General features: G+C 42.9%; 1 protein-coding gene across 2 annotated transcripts in view; it reads left to right on the top strand.

Annotated features, from left to right (window-relative positions):
* Positions 1–2,704: 2,704 nt before the first annotated feature.
* The window catches only part of ctsd (cathepsin D), a 24,455-nt gene continuing 10,073 nt past the window's right edge, over positions 2,705–17,086 (top strand). The window contains exons 1-3 of one of the 2 annotated variants that reach the window (XM_063196656.1): positions 2,705–2,854; positions 4,635–4,791; positions 15,112–15,235. In XM_063196656.1, the coding sequence (XP_063052726.1) occupies positions 2,793–2,854; positions 4,635–4,791; positions 15,112–15,235 (343 nt within the window). In that variant the 5' untranslated portion in view covers positions 2,705–2,792. Of the gene's footprint in view, positions 2,855–4,634; positions 4,792–4,894; positions 4,910–15,111; positions 15,236–17,086 lie in introns of those variants that run through there. The other variant, XM_063196658.1, reaches the window with a different exon arrangement.

Raw genomic sequence — 17,086 nt, 5'->3', positions numbered from 1 at the left:
GGCCACCCCCGCAGATTGTTTAGCTTCACAATGCTGCCTAAATAATTACATTGTCAAAAATGTGGAATATGTGATCGTGTAAGTTCACAATGTTGTTGTGGACTGTGACTTAGGTGTGAAGTGGAAGTGAACTGTTGCGATCTGGACAGTGACCACCGCAGATCATTTTGATTGACAATGCTGTCAAATTAATTGGGTACCATTGCCAACAAATATGGAATTTGTGGTTGTGTAAGTTCACAATGCTGGTTAACTGCATTACACCCCCTTCACTAAATTTTAAGTTAACCCCAGTTGGACCACAAAGCCCGACAGCAATGCCTGTGGACTGAACAACGGTGAATAGTGATTTTCCCTTTGTTTCCATGAGGAATGCGGGGAAGGAAATGACAGCCGACAGCGCCAAGACCAACCAGTGGCACATGAGAATGATGCATATATGGTAGGCAAAAAGTAGGCCTAACCCTTCAGTGGTTGTTTCAGTTTTGTTGGTCAAAATCATTATAATCCCTTCACTAATTAAGCTACAGTTGTATTAGCACGTGATCACAAGGTTTCAAAGCATGTTGATTTTGCAAATGACTGAACTGACATGAATGTGTCATTTTGAAAATTTGATACAGGAGTATTGTCATTCATATTTGCAAAGTGATTATTTTTGGTCTATCATCTAATTATGCCATGCCTTGGGGGAGGTATGTGCTCTCGGAGCACTTTTCTAGTTTGAACACAAATCCGTGAAATGTGTCATGTTTGCCATTTGATGTTAGGCCTATGTACTGAGTGTCTTCCTAGTATACAAACAGGAAACCCCTCCATCACAAGATCAACGTCAAAAGGGCTGTGCCACACACTCTCTCTATGTATCAAACACACACACACACACACACACACACACACACACACACACACACACACACACACACACACACACACACACACACACACACACACACACGCACGTACACACACACACACACACACACACACACACACACACACACACACACACACACACACGTACACACACACACACACACACACACACACACGCACACACACACACACACACACGTACACACACACACACACACACACACACACACACACACACACACACACACACACACACACACACACACACACACACACACACACACACACGTCAAAGGGCTGTATCCACCACATGATGAGGCAACAGCTGACCTCATGACCATGCAGGCCAAAGGCTAGAACCAACATCACCAAACTGGTTTAGAAAAAACGGCTGTCACAGACCTCCATCACGGCCAATTTTCGAGGATTTCACATCATTGTGACTTGCCGATTTGGCTACTGTTCCAATGGGAAAAGAGAATTTTAAATTTATATATATAGGGTAGAATGCCCTAAAGTGGGACGATGCCTAATGTGGGACACCTTAAGGTTTAAGGGGTGTAGCTTTGCCCCAAGTTGGTAAATGTTTACAAAACTATAACCAAATAAAAGCCCTATTATCCTGTTATCATAATATCATGATTTAGTAAATGTATAGTAATACTCCAGGGAGGGGTTACAATTAAGAAGAAGGACCCTGGGTGAAGTCCATCAAATGACAAATTACATAGCATTTGGCCAAATTTGTCTTTAGGGTATAAATCAATTCCAATCAAAACAACATTGTCAATTTTTTGATAAATATGTTGGGTAGGTATATGTTCATCAGAAAATAATGTGTGGTGTATATAAAATAATGTAATATTTTATTTTTAAACCATATTATTAGTGTCCCACTTTAGGATAGGTGCGTCCTAAAGTGGGACACAAGATTTTCCTAATGTGGGACAGTTATAAAAGTAGTAATTTAATAAGTCAAACAATTACTATGAAGTCAAACACCATGTCCACATAAGAAAATGGATATTTAAATCTATATCATAGATGTATTTCAGTCTTTCTGGCCTAATCTACTGGAGCACAGCTATCAACACAACATTTGGGTCCAAAAACCGGAAGTTCTTTCCTCAAATAGAGCTGCCATGTTGAAGTGACCAATTGTGTGCAATGGGTTCAAACAGTCTGAGTCATATTTACCAATAAAAGAAAGTAAAAATAATTCAGAAAACATGCTCTAAATGTGTAGCTGATATGTCTTAAAGAGTGGCAGATCACATTTTGAATTAATATTTTACACAAACATGTTTTAGAGACCTTTTAATATACACTGTCCCACATTAGGAAACCGATTGTCCCACTTTAGGGATAACCATGGTTTTTGACCAACTTACATTAATATCCAAATTATTCGAATTAGAAACACATAACATGTTTTTAAATGTTTTATTTGATTAGAGCATAACTAGAGGATGAAAAGGGTGTAATTTGTTTGTATTGAAATGTTGTCATTAAATTTTAATAAACCACCAAAGTTGAAGTGACAAAAATTGTCCCACATTAGGGCATTCTACCCATATACATATACATATACATATATATATATGGCAGTTAAAAGTGTAATTTTAACACAAGACAACATACAGACCAATAATTAAGTGTCTTTTTTTTAACACCGAGGCTTGAGCTTTAGGGCCCCATTGTCGTTGGCTCTATGGCCCTCGTTTGCTGGTTCTCTCTCTGCTGCCCCCTGTTGGTCAACAACCGTGGTGAGAGAGTCACATGACACGTGACTCAGCCTGCATCACCTGACTGTTCGGTATTTGTATGCTTCGGAGCAGTCTGTTCCTTTCACACAGCTCCAGTGATCTCTGCTGAGAAACTTACATGCACCTGCTGTCTACACAGAAAGCAGCAAAATGAAGCTACTCTATCTCTTTTTATTTGCAGCGTTGGCATGGACCTCCAACGCTATTGTGCGGTAAGAACAAAAAAGCCAGTTATCCGATTTCCCCAGCCAAAAAAAACCCTAACTCGTTGGTGTTGAAGTGGGAGCTGAGCTAGCATGGCAGTGTTATTTGCCAACTCACCCTGTCCTGAAACAGTTCGCTATCAATAACACGGCGGCAAATGATGTTACGTGTGAACGAAAGATACTTTGGGTGTTGTTGCGCACCGTGTTTGTAAGCCTCTAGTTAAGTGTTTTTTTCCCAAAATGTCTGAATTGAGTATCAATGAGCCCTCCGTAGCTGCCCTAGAGCTACCCGGCTGGGGCTGGTGGTGCTAGTTGTTGTGCTAGCTCGGCATGAAGGCGAAAGGTTACAGACTGCAAGATCACAAGATCTGTTTTCGTGACGACGGGGTGGCATTGAACACAATGTCATTGTACAACCTGTACTATTATTGCTGTGATATTAGAAGTTGGTCAGACATTTAGACAACAAACAACACTCGCATAGCCACGGTAATTGCAGTGTCGCGCGAGCGAGGCTGAACTTTTAGTACGTAAACGGATCAGCTTTGAATACAATGCCACAACAAAGCGGCACTTCACAGTGTACAGCATGTACGATTTTTGCTGTGCTATTAGTAGTGTAGAGATGCAGTGTTGTGCAGAACTTCAACTAACCAACCAACACATGCATTGCAGGGTTGTCTGAGCTGAACTTTTTAGTGCGTAATCAGAACAGCCTTGTAAGAAAGTGGCGCCTCCATTCCATGTCCACACTGGCCCAGGGCGCATTCATTTGTTTACTTTTGTTAGATTAAAGTGTGCTTACCTGTGTAATTATCAGTAGAGCTATGTCAACAAATTTAACAAAATGGTACATGCTGTTGGACTGACTGATTCAATCGTATTTGATGAGATATTCATGAGATGAACTTTGCGGGATATTAATTGTTAACCCCACGACCTGTTTTCCACGCTTCAGACGCCATTATCTAACTTCAACTTGTGAACACGAGATTAGTATTGCAACAGAGTTGTCTGAGAGTTCTGCGACTCTGTAATGTCACTAATGCGAGGTCTATTGTTTCCCGCAGACTTGACATTGTCGAATGGTAGGGTGGTAGCTGCTGGTAGCCTATCAAAGACACGTGACTATAATCTTTGGAAAGGATCTTCAGTCCATTATCATAACAAGAAATGTGATATGAAAAAACCCAACAAGTACATTTAGTTGAATCAACATTCAGCAACTGACTTGAATAAAAATTACGGCCACAACAGAAAATCTTGACCTTTTCAGTGCACCTAGTCTAGGTGGTAGGTGTTTGTTGCCAAGGTGGGCACCTTAGAAATAAAACCTTCTGATACCTTGGATTACTGTACTGCTTGCACCCCTCCCATTTTAACCCCTCATCCTCCATGGCTCATATTAGGTCATCAATGAATCACCAAATGCTCTCCATGTAACTAAAGTACAGGCACAGGTGTAAAAAGAAATGCTAAATGGTTTCCTTCCGACACTGGTAACTTATCTGAGTAACCAATAGACCTGTACACATCAGCTGACTGCACTGGTTGGATTGAGTTTGTTGTGGGCTCTTGTCACTGAAAAATGCAAAAACCAACAACACTATCTACCTCATTAGGTGACAATGTAGTAAATGGTGTAACAGCTATGTAATACAGTATGTGCTTGTCTTGCACTTACACCATGGATTTATTTAAGCTTTTACTGTTCTGTCACCTCTGACTATGAATGTCCTCTCCTCTCCTCTATCCCCATCCACTCCTCTCCTCTCTTCTCGTGCAGGATTCCTCTTAAGAAGTTCCGCAGTATCCGGCGGACGATGAGTGATTCGGGTATGAGGGCGGAGGAGATGGTGGCCGGGGCCAACGACCTCAAATACAACCTGGGCTTCCCGTCCAGCAAGGCCCCCACGCCAGAGACGCTCAAGAACTACATGGACGTAAGATAAACACTACACCTTAACCATAACGCTCAGGATAAACTACACCTCATGTAGAAGATAAACACTACACCTCAACACCGTACCATTACCTGTAACACTCAAGAACTACATGGACGTAACTAAGATATACACGGAAACCGGAAATACACCGTGAAATCAACCAGTGGCGTATCTGGTCTCTTACAGAATCTGTGGTAAAAGGGATAAAGATTCAGTAACTAGAAATATTTTGAGTAACCGTTGAACACAAACGTCTAATTAACACTTGAGGATATTAGGACACAGAAGACGTCGCCAAATCAGCTGGAAACCGGTTGGTAATTTCTCTTTTTGTTAATACTGCAACGTGAGTTGTTACCATTTTCTTGATGAATTTCCGACTCCCTCAAACAAAAAAAACAGCGGGGTGTGGTCATTGCGTTATGACAGTTGCATTTGGGAAAAGGCGCACGCTATTCTTATTGCGTCGGAAGCATTTAACTTAACAACGCTACTCGTCCATGCAGTCCCACGGCCCAAAATTGAAAGTTGTCTGCGGCCCTGGAGGTTGTGTGCGCGGCCCAACTTTGGTCCGCGGCCTTATGGTTAAGAATCCCTGCACTACACCTCAACACCTTAACATTACCTCTAACACTCAGGAACTGCATGGACGTAAGATATACACTACACCTCACCACCTTACCACTAGGCGCGATCGACTAGTCGTCAACGCATGCATGCGCATTTAGACAGCAATGCACCCTGGATGAAAATGCTGCATGACGGTTAGATTTCCTGTCAAACTTCAAAATTTCGGTGATGTTGCGTCGACGAGGTGACATGTCACATGGTGTCAAACTATCGCGGGATGAATGCGACTGCAGTCGGATCTTGCAACCTCTGCAGTTGCTTATCCCCTTCAACGCTCGTCTGCGGACTGCCTCCGAGGTCACGCGCCCATGAACTGGTTGGTCAACAACTCACTCACGTGTGTATATGGGTCTTGTCTCACACCTCTACACAAGTTTGCTCAGGTCCCCACTTCAGCTCCTCCTCACTGCCTGTCCCCCCACTCCTCACGTGGTGTGTTAGTAGAGCAAACCAGTGCGAGCTCATCGTCTCGTTCATATTTGTGGCCGACTTTAAATGCGCTGTATTTATTAACACCCACATCGTGACAACAAGTTCTCGTTCACGTGCTTCTTCAATGTTGGCTGACAGCAATGAAGTCGTATGGGGCTATTACCTCTAACACTCAGGAACTACATGGACGTAAGATATACACCTTAACCATAACAATCAAGATAAAAACTACACCTCATCTCATCTTCCTACATTCCATAACACTCAGGAACTACATGGACGTAAGATATACACTACACCAGGGGACCATTCCATCAACGGCGGTAACCCCAAATCCGAGCTCAAGTCTGTAAACTACGCTATTTTTAGACAGAGATCCGTTCCATCAGCCTTGCTAACCTGAAACTCAGCTGAGTTGCCACGGTAATTTATGCTCCAACTTTAACCTGGTAGCTCCCAGGTTAAACACCAGGCTAAATGAATCAGTGTTGCAAAAAAAATGAACCTGTAGGAAACAATGTCACAGTGGGCACGTTCCGCTTAATTCCCGCCATCATTTTACGAGATCAAAGTGAACCAGTCACTCGATTTTAATAGTCTATGATGTGATAATGCCAGTAAAAACTACAATAGTTACCATTATTATATGGTGTGACATCATCGGTTGAATGCTCCATTCATTTCAATGGGGCTCCCCAACGTTCGCACGTCTGATATTTGCGATAACGGACGGGTTGGTCTATAACAGACCGCTGTCAATGGCAGCAAGACTTTTCACTGCTAAAGCGACTTTTCAACAAGACTCTAATCAGCTGCTGTGATAGACAACACCTGTTGTCCTGGCTACCTAGCTGTTGCCTAGCGGTGTTCCACAACGGCACTGTTTTGTTTTGCGCAGCAACAATCTTTTGACATTAAAAACTATAATAGACTTAACATTAAATAGGCCTAAATAAATGTCCCCGCCATGTGTGAATCATTTAAGTATATCCATATAATAAGCGGGTTAACTTTCGGCGAGTCGGTCGCTTTGTGGAATAGCAGCACTTCAGAGAGAACAAGACCCCTCCGCTCCGCGTCGGGGTCTAAAGATTCTCTCTGTCGTGCTGCTATTCCACGGTAGCGACCTTCTCGCCGAACGTTAACCCTTACTTGTCTTTCATTTCCGGGGATTTCTGATAATCAGCACATTTTTAAAAACTTTTCTAGTGTTGATTTACTAATATGATATTGAACAATTCCTTCCACGAAGACGTGAGTGGCCCAGTGGACAGGTGCGCTGCTTAATATTTGTTCGCCTCGGGTTCAAGTCTTGTATGGCGACAGGTTATAGAAATGGAAACTTCAAAACATTGGCACTTTTGCCTATTCTCTCCTTTGATGTCGCTTTGTGGCTGGCTTCATTTGCTGTCAAGCAATAGGCTACAGTTAAATGTAGACCTTTACATTTTACAGCATAGGCAATAAAAAAACGTATTCACAACCACCTTGAAGACGCCGACGCTTGAGTTTGCATTGCAATGATTCAATTATCTCTGCCTAACGTTTTACCTTTATTTAATCCGAAAACAAATTCTTCTGAAAGATAAAATTAAAACACCTTAGATGATGCAAGTATTTTAATTTAACGCATTGAAATGGTGGCTTTCGACATGTGGACGAGGCTCTCCCTTTGATGATTGAGTTATGATCTGTCATTGCGCATGGTGGGGATTGAACGCGGGCCTCTCAATTGGAATGCGGTTACGTTACCGCTCATCTACAAATGCTCGCATCATATGACTGATAAATACTTGATTTGACAAGGCATGCCCCAGTCTACAACATGATCGCATTTTCGACAATCGTTGATATGGACTTCCCCTGTACACCGTGCACGAGCGCAACACCAGCTCTGATTAGCGCGGCTGAAGTGAAACTAGTCAAGGCGCAGCTGATCTTCAGTGGTGGAACCAGTGTTAATTTTGACAGGAATTTTTAATTTAGTTTTAGTCTCTTGACGAAAATGTAGTTTTAGTTTAAGTCACAATTTAGTCATCTAAATAATTTTTATTTTAGTCTAGTTTTAGTCGACTAAAATTCATACAATTTTAGTCGACGAAATCTAAAATAATTTTAGTCAACTAAAATATTACATTAATTTCCTCTTGTCTACACTTCTCTATAAAATTGTCAAACGAAAATACCATTTGGGGGAATCAATCATTAAAATGACATATTGTAATCATAAAATATTGTGGAAAAACTGCCAGAGCGTCTTATAAGCCAGTGCGTCCAATGTGTAAAAAAAATCATGGCCGTGACACTCATAAATCTCTGTCGACATTTTAGAACGACTTTAAAACGGGACTGCGCGTTATGAAAAAAAATACTTGTGGGCATAGCCTACCAGTAGGCTAATGAAGAGCGTCGCGGGGTACAGTAGCCAGATTAGGCCTACTGTATGCAAGCGTTACAATGTCACCTGTTGGAAGACGCGTCTCTCTCTCTCTCTCTCTCTCTCTCTCTCTCTCTCTCTCTCTCTCTCTCTCTCTCTCTCTCTCTCGTGCGCGTATTGCAAGCTGTTGCATATTATTTGCTTGATGCAAAGTTGTGATGGCATACACGCTCTCGTTGACATGGTTGTGTGCATGGTTGCATGGATTCGCAAGACTTAATTGCAATAACACAGTGAACGCGTGGAAGGGCCGTTCACTTCCTATCTCAGTGTCATTAACTGAAACAAGTTGCAAAACTCCCGAATCCTTTGCGATCGGCACTACAGTGATCTTATCAGAAGGCTTGTGCCTACGCATAGACACAGACCCTTAAATTACAAACATTAGCGAACATTGAAAAAAGATCAGTCAACGACCGTCGGGTAGCATGCTCATGAAAGCGACAGTGGAGACGTTGCACAAAAATGTATCGTAAGATGTTTGCTACTGTGCGACAGCACCACCACTATTTCATGACTGCATTAACCTCTTCGTCATGGATAAATGGCCAACAATACTTTTCCCAGCCAGGATTGCACTGAAAAGTAGGCTACTTTTGTTAAAAAAAACCACGCCTGCGTGTGTGTGTGAGAGGGAGGGGAGGAGAGAGACGCGGAGCAGCCTTGCAAAATAGCAGGCAATTCTTTTTCAATATGTCAATGACATATTAACAAAAATGCTTCCTATTGGTTTTCGTCTCAGGTGGTATTGTAGTCACATTTTTATTTTTTTGACGAAAATAGAAATCAATATCGTTACATTTTTCGTACAAACGCATGCTGCTTTTTTCGTCATCGTTTTATTGTCGTCAGGGGAAAAACAATCGTCAACGATAATTATGACGAAAATATTTCGTCACGAAATTAACACTGGTGTGGAACGGTGTCAGAAGCCGCCGTTAATCGAAACTCGGCTTTTGCGCATAAGCGCAGCTGAATTCAGAAACTTAAGGGCCACGGAAAAGTTTCATCCTCGCACCGCAGGGCCGCGATGGGCCGTGCAACTGCATGCATTATAGATTAAAGATGCTGAAGACAGCGTGCGCCTTTTCACTCTAGCGAAGTTCTGCTTAAATGACCACGCACCGCTGGTTTAGTAGGCTACTGAAAGACGGCAATACACGCAGTACACGAATGGAGAATGAGAAATTACCAACCGGCGCGAAGTGTAATTTGACGACACATTCTCCTCACGTTTAGTTACAAAATAACATAAGCGATTGAAGCGTTACTCAAACGGATTCTGTTTACTGACAAAGCAAAACCGTTATTCTTGTGTCCCCCAAAATACATTTATTTAATGAAATTTGCGTGATATTGCACAACGGCAACACAGCTTTCCGGTTTTGACAGGCTGCTAGAAGTTTCTGTTCTCGTGTCGCATCTGCACATCACTAAGTAAAAGCGGGTTAAATCAACCCTCCGCAGATTCATCACAAATCGCAAACAGAGCTGTTACAAATGTCAAATGTATGAATGGCTCTGGCCTGATGCACTGTGAGAGGAATCTTTATCATTGAATATAGAAGAGTGAGCTCATTTAATACAGGTTTTCCATTAGCCTACAAAATGCATTAATAGTCCCTTTTTTTGCTATAAGCATTTTTTTTAAACAGGATTTAATTGTGTTTTCAGACATACACACAAAAAAATATATAAAATAAAATAAAAAATAATATATTAGATTATTTTTAATTTATGTTGTACCATAATGTGTGTAGGCATGGGCAATATTAGATGGGCCCCGGGCCACTCTGCACAGAAAAAAAATGGGCCTCAACGTCAAAAAGGTTAAGAATCCCTGCACTACACCTCACCACTAGTCACTCCACCTTAACCCTTAACTCAAGAGCTATATGGGTGGAAGCTACGTCCCCTCCTGCCCCTAAACTCCACCCCTGATTCTGGTGTTGTTCTGTCTTGCTGTCTGGAGTCTCCGGGGCCTCTACTGGAGTGTGCTGTTGTTTTCCAGTGGTATGTGTGAGTGTGTGTGTGTGTTGTGTTACAGTCACCGTAATCTCTTGGCCAGCGTGTGAGTGGCGGGTGGCAGTGCAGGTTTGGCCTAATAATGTTTAACAGGTGCTGTGTGTGTGTGGCCTATTTCTGCGTGTGGTGGCTGAGCTGTTTTTTTCCGACGCCTTCTGGCAGTACAGGAAATCACAAGTTCTCTGAGGTCTGTGTGTTAGTGCGTGTGTGTTAGTGCGTGTGTGTGAGAGTTCTCTGATGCCTGTATGACTATCTGTTGTGTGTGTGTGTGTGTGTGTGTGTGTGTGTGTGTGTGTGTGTGTGTGTGTGTGTGTGTGTGTGTGTGTGTGTGTGTGTGTGAGTGTGTTGTGTGTGTGTGTGTGTGTGTGTGTGTGTGTGTGTGTGTTGTGTGTGTGTGTGTGTGTGTGTGTGTGTGTGTGTGTGTGTGTGTGTGTGTGTGTGTGTGTGTGTGTGTGTTCTCTGAGGTCTGTAGAACTGATCTGGTCGGATGTGGTTTCCTTCTTAGATTAGTGTTTCTCAATGGGGGCTCTACAGACCCCTAGGGGGGGGCGTTAGGGAGGCCTACAGTGGCGTTGAGCTGGTAATACTAAGGGGGGTGATGACTATGAGGTCAGGGGCTTATGATTATTTCACAGGGATGTAAAAAAAAAGAGATCGAGAGACACTTGGTCTAGAATGTAGCAACAGCACTGAGTCAAGCTGACGGATGTTTTCATTTGAAATCAACGTCTCCACATCCTGACTATCAAACAGCACAGCAGCACTCATGGTCATATGAGAGTGACGAAGAGACAGATGCCATTACTCAAATGGCATAGTGGTGGAGAACACTGGTGAAGGCAGAAGCCATTACTCAAATGGCCCAAAGGTAGACGGTACTGGTAGTGAAGGAAACCAAATGGGTAGAGAAAGGGGCATCGTCATGGCATCTGCAGAAGTGGAGTGGAATTGATGACTCCTCATCCTCTAATGGCGTAGAGCAGTGATTCTCAAAGTGTGGCCCGGGGACCACTAGTGGTCCGCGACAAAGCTCAGGTGGTCCGAAAGGGGATTTCAAAATTTCCAAGACAAGCTAGCAGATATATTTGTAATAGTCTTCTTTTCACCACAATAAGCCAGGCTTGTAAATATGAATAAGAAGTAAGTGATTAGCATCTAAATTAGCACCCGTCAATTGTCAATTCAGTAGACAGGTGGTCCCTGAACAATTTTGGGGGGACAAAGTGGTCCTCGATCTGAAAAAGTTTGAGAAACACTGGCGTAGAGGGAAGAGAACGCTGCCTCATCATTATGGAAACAGAATTGATGAGTTGCGTTATGTCTTGTGATGTTTGTATCTGATGTGTAGTGAGTGGCATTGTTGTCACATGACTGAGATGGAGTGGAAGACACGTTTGGCGAGAGGCACAGGGTATCTGGGGGGTAGATATTATATTATCAGTAGAGATACGCCAACATAATGCTATGGGGGCCAAACGTGAACAGGTTCCCTTCGTGTCTGCTTAACCCATTTTAGCCTAAGCCCTTTTTGGGAAAGGGTGCCTCAGCCAATAAATCCTAAATATCTCAGCCTTCGAAACACATAAAAACATGATATAAGTTGCATTTAAAGACCTTCATTTTGCATTAGAATATGTTCAGCTCTAACACACCCACATTTTTAATAAAAAATCCTCAAATATGAAGAACCTGAATGCAGCGTATATGTGTCTCCAGGCTTCAATGGGTTAAAGGGGCATGTGGCGTCTGTTTGACTTGACATAAAAAGTTTGAATTTAGAGGAAAAACTAACAGCAGGCGTAAGCCTATAAGTTACAGCATTAGGCTTTGCTTGATCATCAATTCAAGTACGCCTAGAACCTCAACAACTCCCGACATTGACCAATTTTCTTGTATAAAATTCATGCGTCTCATCCATTTCAATGATACTGTCTTCAGGTCTGCATAAAGGGTCCCCCCCCCCCCCCCCCCACACACACACACACACACACACACACACACACACACACACACACACACACACACACACACACACACACACACACACACACACACACACACACACACCTTGGGACACTAGAACCTGGAAACGATGGGCCATTGGTACCTCTCTTTTTTTTTATTGTCTCTGGCGTGGTCAAAAAAGTCTAAAAGAAATGTCTTGATTTATTTCGTCCCTAATTCTAGTCTAAAATCTGTGCCCCAAGTCTTAGAGAGTTTTAAACACAGGTATTATATTTCATTTTGCTGGTAGGCTTCTAATGATCATGTGACATAGAGGACTAGAGGAAGTTGGCTACTTATATGGCATCCATAGGGGTATGCATGCATAAAGGGCCCCTATACATCATGTGGCATAGAGGGCTGAGACAGCAGTTTTGTAATAGTTGAAATACTGTTTTGTAATACTTGTGCTTGTGTGACGGTCAGAGAGAGGTAGTGAAAGCTGGCTAGTCATCTTGTGGTGAAGAAACGGAGACGCTGACTTGCTTGACTTGCATTGATATCACATGGGAATGCCTGACTAGATGGAAATCTAGTGGAATACATTGTCATCACATGACTGAGATGTAGTGGAATACATTGTTGTCTAGTGCTTGATTGAGATGTAGTGAGTTCCATTGTCATCACGTGACTTCATGAGGGAGATGTAGTGAGTTCCGTTGTTGTCATGTGTGTGAGATGTAGTGAGTAGTGTGTCATGAGGTGGAGAAGGGCACACCAAAGTTACCGTCATCATCAGACCCTCTTCTCTCCACCACGCCTGGTTGCCAGATACTGTTCTCTCCACCACGCCATGGTTGCCAGATACTGTTCTCTCCACCACGCCTGGTTGCCAGATACTGTTCTCTCCACCACGCCTGGTTGCCAGATACTGTTCTCTCCACCACGCCATGGTTACTGATGTCAGTCACACACACTCGAACAAACTTCTGCCCTCCATACCACACAGACACGCACTTCTTTCAGACATACGCACACACACACACACACACACGGACCATGTACGCTCTCCTGTGGTGCAGTCTGTTCTCTTGTCCCGGGTGTTTCCAGTGGTGTAGATGTGTCCCATTGACGACCAGGGAAATGGCCTGCTGCTTCTTTAACCCTCTGAGGTCTAAGGCCTTTCAGAGGCTTTTAGGCTGCTTGCACCACCCTGACATTTTCAAGTATTTTCAGCTAACAGTAAGCATCTATGCAAAAGTGGAATATATGGTTGTATTGTGAAAAGCCTGACAAGAAATAATCTGAAAAAAAATTGGATGTCATACAAACATGTTTTATTTAAATTGAGTATAAACACAACTGTACAAAAAAACTGGGTTCAGACGTCTTCAAAAAGTTCCAGAAAACACACAATAAATATATCTAGCCAAGACTTTTGAAGTTTGAATCTTGTAAACAAATGTGTTGGCAGCATAAAAGTGAAAAGGGCATTTAGAAATGTTTTGTTGTTTTCATACAAAATGCAAAAAAGAATGACTATGTCACTGCCACTGCCTGTCTCATTTGAATACTAATGAGATAGGTGTGAAAAACCTCTAATGGCCCACACCCCCTGTCAATCCCCATGTGCTCTGATAGCCCCAACCCCCCTGTCACTCTACGTCTGCTGTGTTTACCCTACCTGAAAGGGGCGTGTTGTCACCTCTGAATAGCCACTCAAGCACTGGTACTTTACATGTGAATAGCTATAGGTGTGGCTGCTACAGGCAGAGAGTACAGAATATGCGAAGATTTCTTTTCACTTTCTTTAAATTGGGCCAGCTATATAATTTATTTAATATATATATTTGAAATCTGGAAGGTCTGAGGTTTCTAATGGTGTAACTTATGTGTTTCAATGACAAAAACTCACAGAGTTACAGATTTGTTTTTAGAGACATGTCAAATTGCCCTCTCAAGGGCACTTAGACCTCAATGGGTTAAAGGTGCACCGTTTAATGCTTTCAGTTGTTCATTTCCAGAATCCATGCTGCCCATTCACAAACGTTACCTTTTTAACTAATACTTACCACCACCATTAAATTCTATGTATTCAATGTGACTGGGAAAATCTCACTCTTTGTACACAAAATGGGGAATCTTCTCCATGGTCTGCCATTTTGAATTTCCAGAAATGGGACTTTTTTAGCTGAAAAACTTACTGTACTTTGGTCATACTAGTTTATTACTTTGTAAATATTCATGAAAAGATTAAATTTGGCAATAGGCAACAGAATTCCAGTGAGAAGCATAGTTGCAGTACCTATTCTGGTCACAATCTCACACAGTACACCTTTTAAGGGCACTCAGCTCTGCTCCGCATTGTCTGTTCCCCAGAGGCCGTTTTACATTAGAGTGGCTTCCCTGCTCATCCACATTCAGCCTCATTTGGAAACTAACTGTGGTGCTGTACATTACCGTTATTCATGCTTTGGATGATTTTGAATTTTCAGTTGGTGATTTGACAACCAAAGTACTCTTAAAACCCCTGTTCCTGAGGCATCATCGGACTGTCTAAAACTAAAGACCAATTTGGTTGTTGGGACTGTAACCAATGCCCTGTGATATAATTTGTACTGTAAGTCGCTTTGAACAAAAGCGTCAGGTTGCGCGTGCGTGCGTGCGTGGTATGGTGGGCAGAAGTGTGTGTGTGACTGACATCAGTAACCATGGCGTGGTGGAGAGAACAGTATCTGGCAACCAGGCGTGATGAGAGAAGAGGGTCTGATGACTGTCCGTAGGCCCAGTACTATGTTGAGATTGGTCTGGGTACTCCTGTACTAATGTGTGTGTGTGTGTCCCTTTAGGCCCAGTACTACGGTGAGATTGGTCTGGGTACTCCGATCCAGAAGTTCACGGTGGTGTTTGATACCGGCTCCTCCAACCTCTGGGTCCCGTCTGTACACTGCAGCTTTACGGACATCGCCTGCTGTGAGTCCCACACACATACACACACACACTGCAGCTTTACGGACATCGCCTGCCGTGAGTAACACACACACCCACACACTGCAGCTTTACGGACATCGCCTGCTGTGAGTCCCACACACACACACACACACTGCAGCTTTACGGACATCGCCTGCCGTGAGTAACACACACACACACACACACACTGCAGCTTTACGGACATCGCCTGCTGTGAGTCCCACACACATACACACACACACACATTGCTCCCTTACTTCCGTGAGTTTCACTCACAAACACACTCTTCCTTAACTGACATTGTCTGTCTCGCTCTCTTTCTCACTCGCACGCGCACACAGACGCTCTCTCTCTCTCTCTCACGCACACAAAAATGCTTATGGTCCATTATGACAAAGTTGACTTGAAATGTTTCTTAAAGATATTGCTATGTCAAGTTTGCAGTAACTACAATATCCAACCTAATACCAATACTACTAACCCTTTTCCCAGTTTCAGTGCTGGCGTAGTTACTGCCCTTTTGTATGGCAGTCATGTTCTAGTTATGTGTATTGAGGTTATGTATATAGTTATGATGTGTATGTGGGTTATGGAGTTTCCTTTAGCGGTTGGGAGGGATTAGATTAGACTAGATTACGACCCCAGTCCAAAGGTCGGGCCGCGGTACAACACGTAGGCTGGTCTGTTGTCGTGGCAACAGAGGGTTGTCCTGACCAGCCGAGACCTAATCCCCAAAATCACCACCTGTTGCAGCCAACAAGCCACAATACACACACACACACACACACACACACACACACACACACACACACACACACACACACACACACACACACACAGCTCCTTAAACACAATGCGAGCAGGAGAGCAGCATGCTGTGGGAATATAGAAAACGCAAGTCCATGACCCTAACAAAAAATGTTTTGAAAAAACTGCCCCAGATTTTGTCACATTGGTTCGTGTTTATTACACACACACACACACACACACACACACACACACACAGAAAGCAGCACACTGTTTAACGGTGTGTATAAGCATAACCAGTAGCCAGAGTAAGAAAGCCGCACAGCCAGATGTCACAGAATTCCATGAAATGCACACAGACCCTTTGGGTACGAAATCCTGAAATGGGAAAAATCCAGAGAAAACCCAAATTGGATCATAAGACATGGGAATATAGAGAAAACACTTCTGTGACCCCATCACAGAATTTTTGGCAAAATCTGTGAAACTGCCACAGATTTTGTCACAATGGTCCGTTGCAGCAGCATAAATGATTAAGCCATTTTATCCTAAGCCCTTTTGGGAAAAAGTGCTCTCTGCCTATTAAAACCTTAGTATCTCAGCCACCTGAATGCAGCGTATATGTCGCTCCAGGCTAAAATAGGTTAAAGCCAGTGGCCTAGTGGTTAGGGAGTTGGACTAGATCACAGGGTTGCAGGTTCAATCCCCACCCTTTACCAATGCCTTCCTCACTTCATGAGTCCTACACTAATAGCCGAGTCTCTTCCATGGCACTCCTCTAAGAAGAGCTAACTGTGGAGTGTGGCTTCAACAACAGTAACAGTCAGGTTCAATAAAATGTGAGATTCAATAAAAAGAATAATGTTTTCAGTGCAGAGTCCAGTTCAGTTAGAATTTTATAATGGTGTGGTTTCACTACAACTGCAGTTTCAGAACAGAAAACTACAGGACAATCAGACACACCTTGCACTGTGTTTATTACAAGAACAAGTAAAAGTGTTGTCAGGCGTGAAAACGACATGTATGAAATATTTCCACCGTCTCGGACTAGAGTATGGTGCCCCTACGGTCTATTTTTAACAGCCTCAGGTTCACTACTTGCGTGTC

Source organism: Engraulis encrasicolus, chromosome 4, assembly GCF_034702125.1.
Source record: "Engraulis encrasicolus isolate BLACKSEA-1 chromosome 4, IST_EnEncr_1.0, whole genome shotgun sequence".
Lineage (NCBI taxonomy): Eukaryota > Metazoa > Chordata > Actinopteri > Clupeiformes > Engraulidae > Engraulis > Engraulis encrasicolus.
This window is presented reverse-complemented; position numbering and strand designations above follow the sequence as displayed.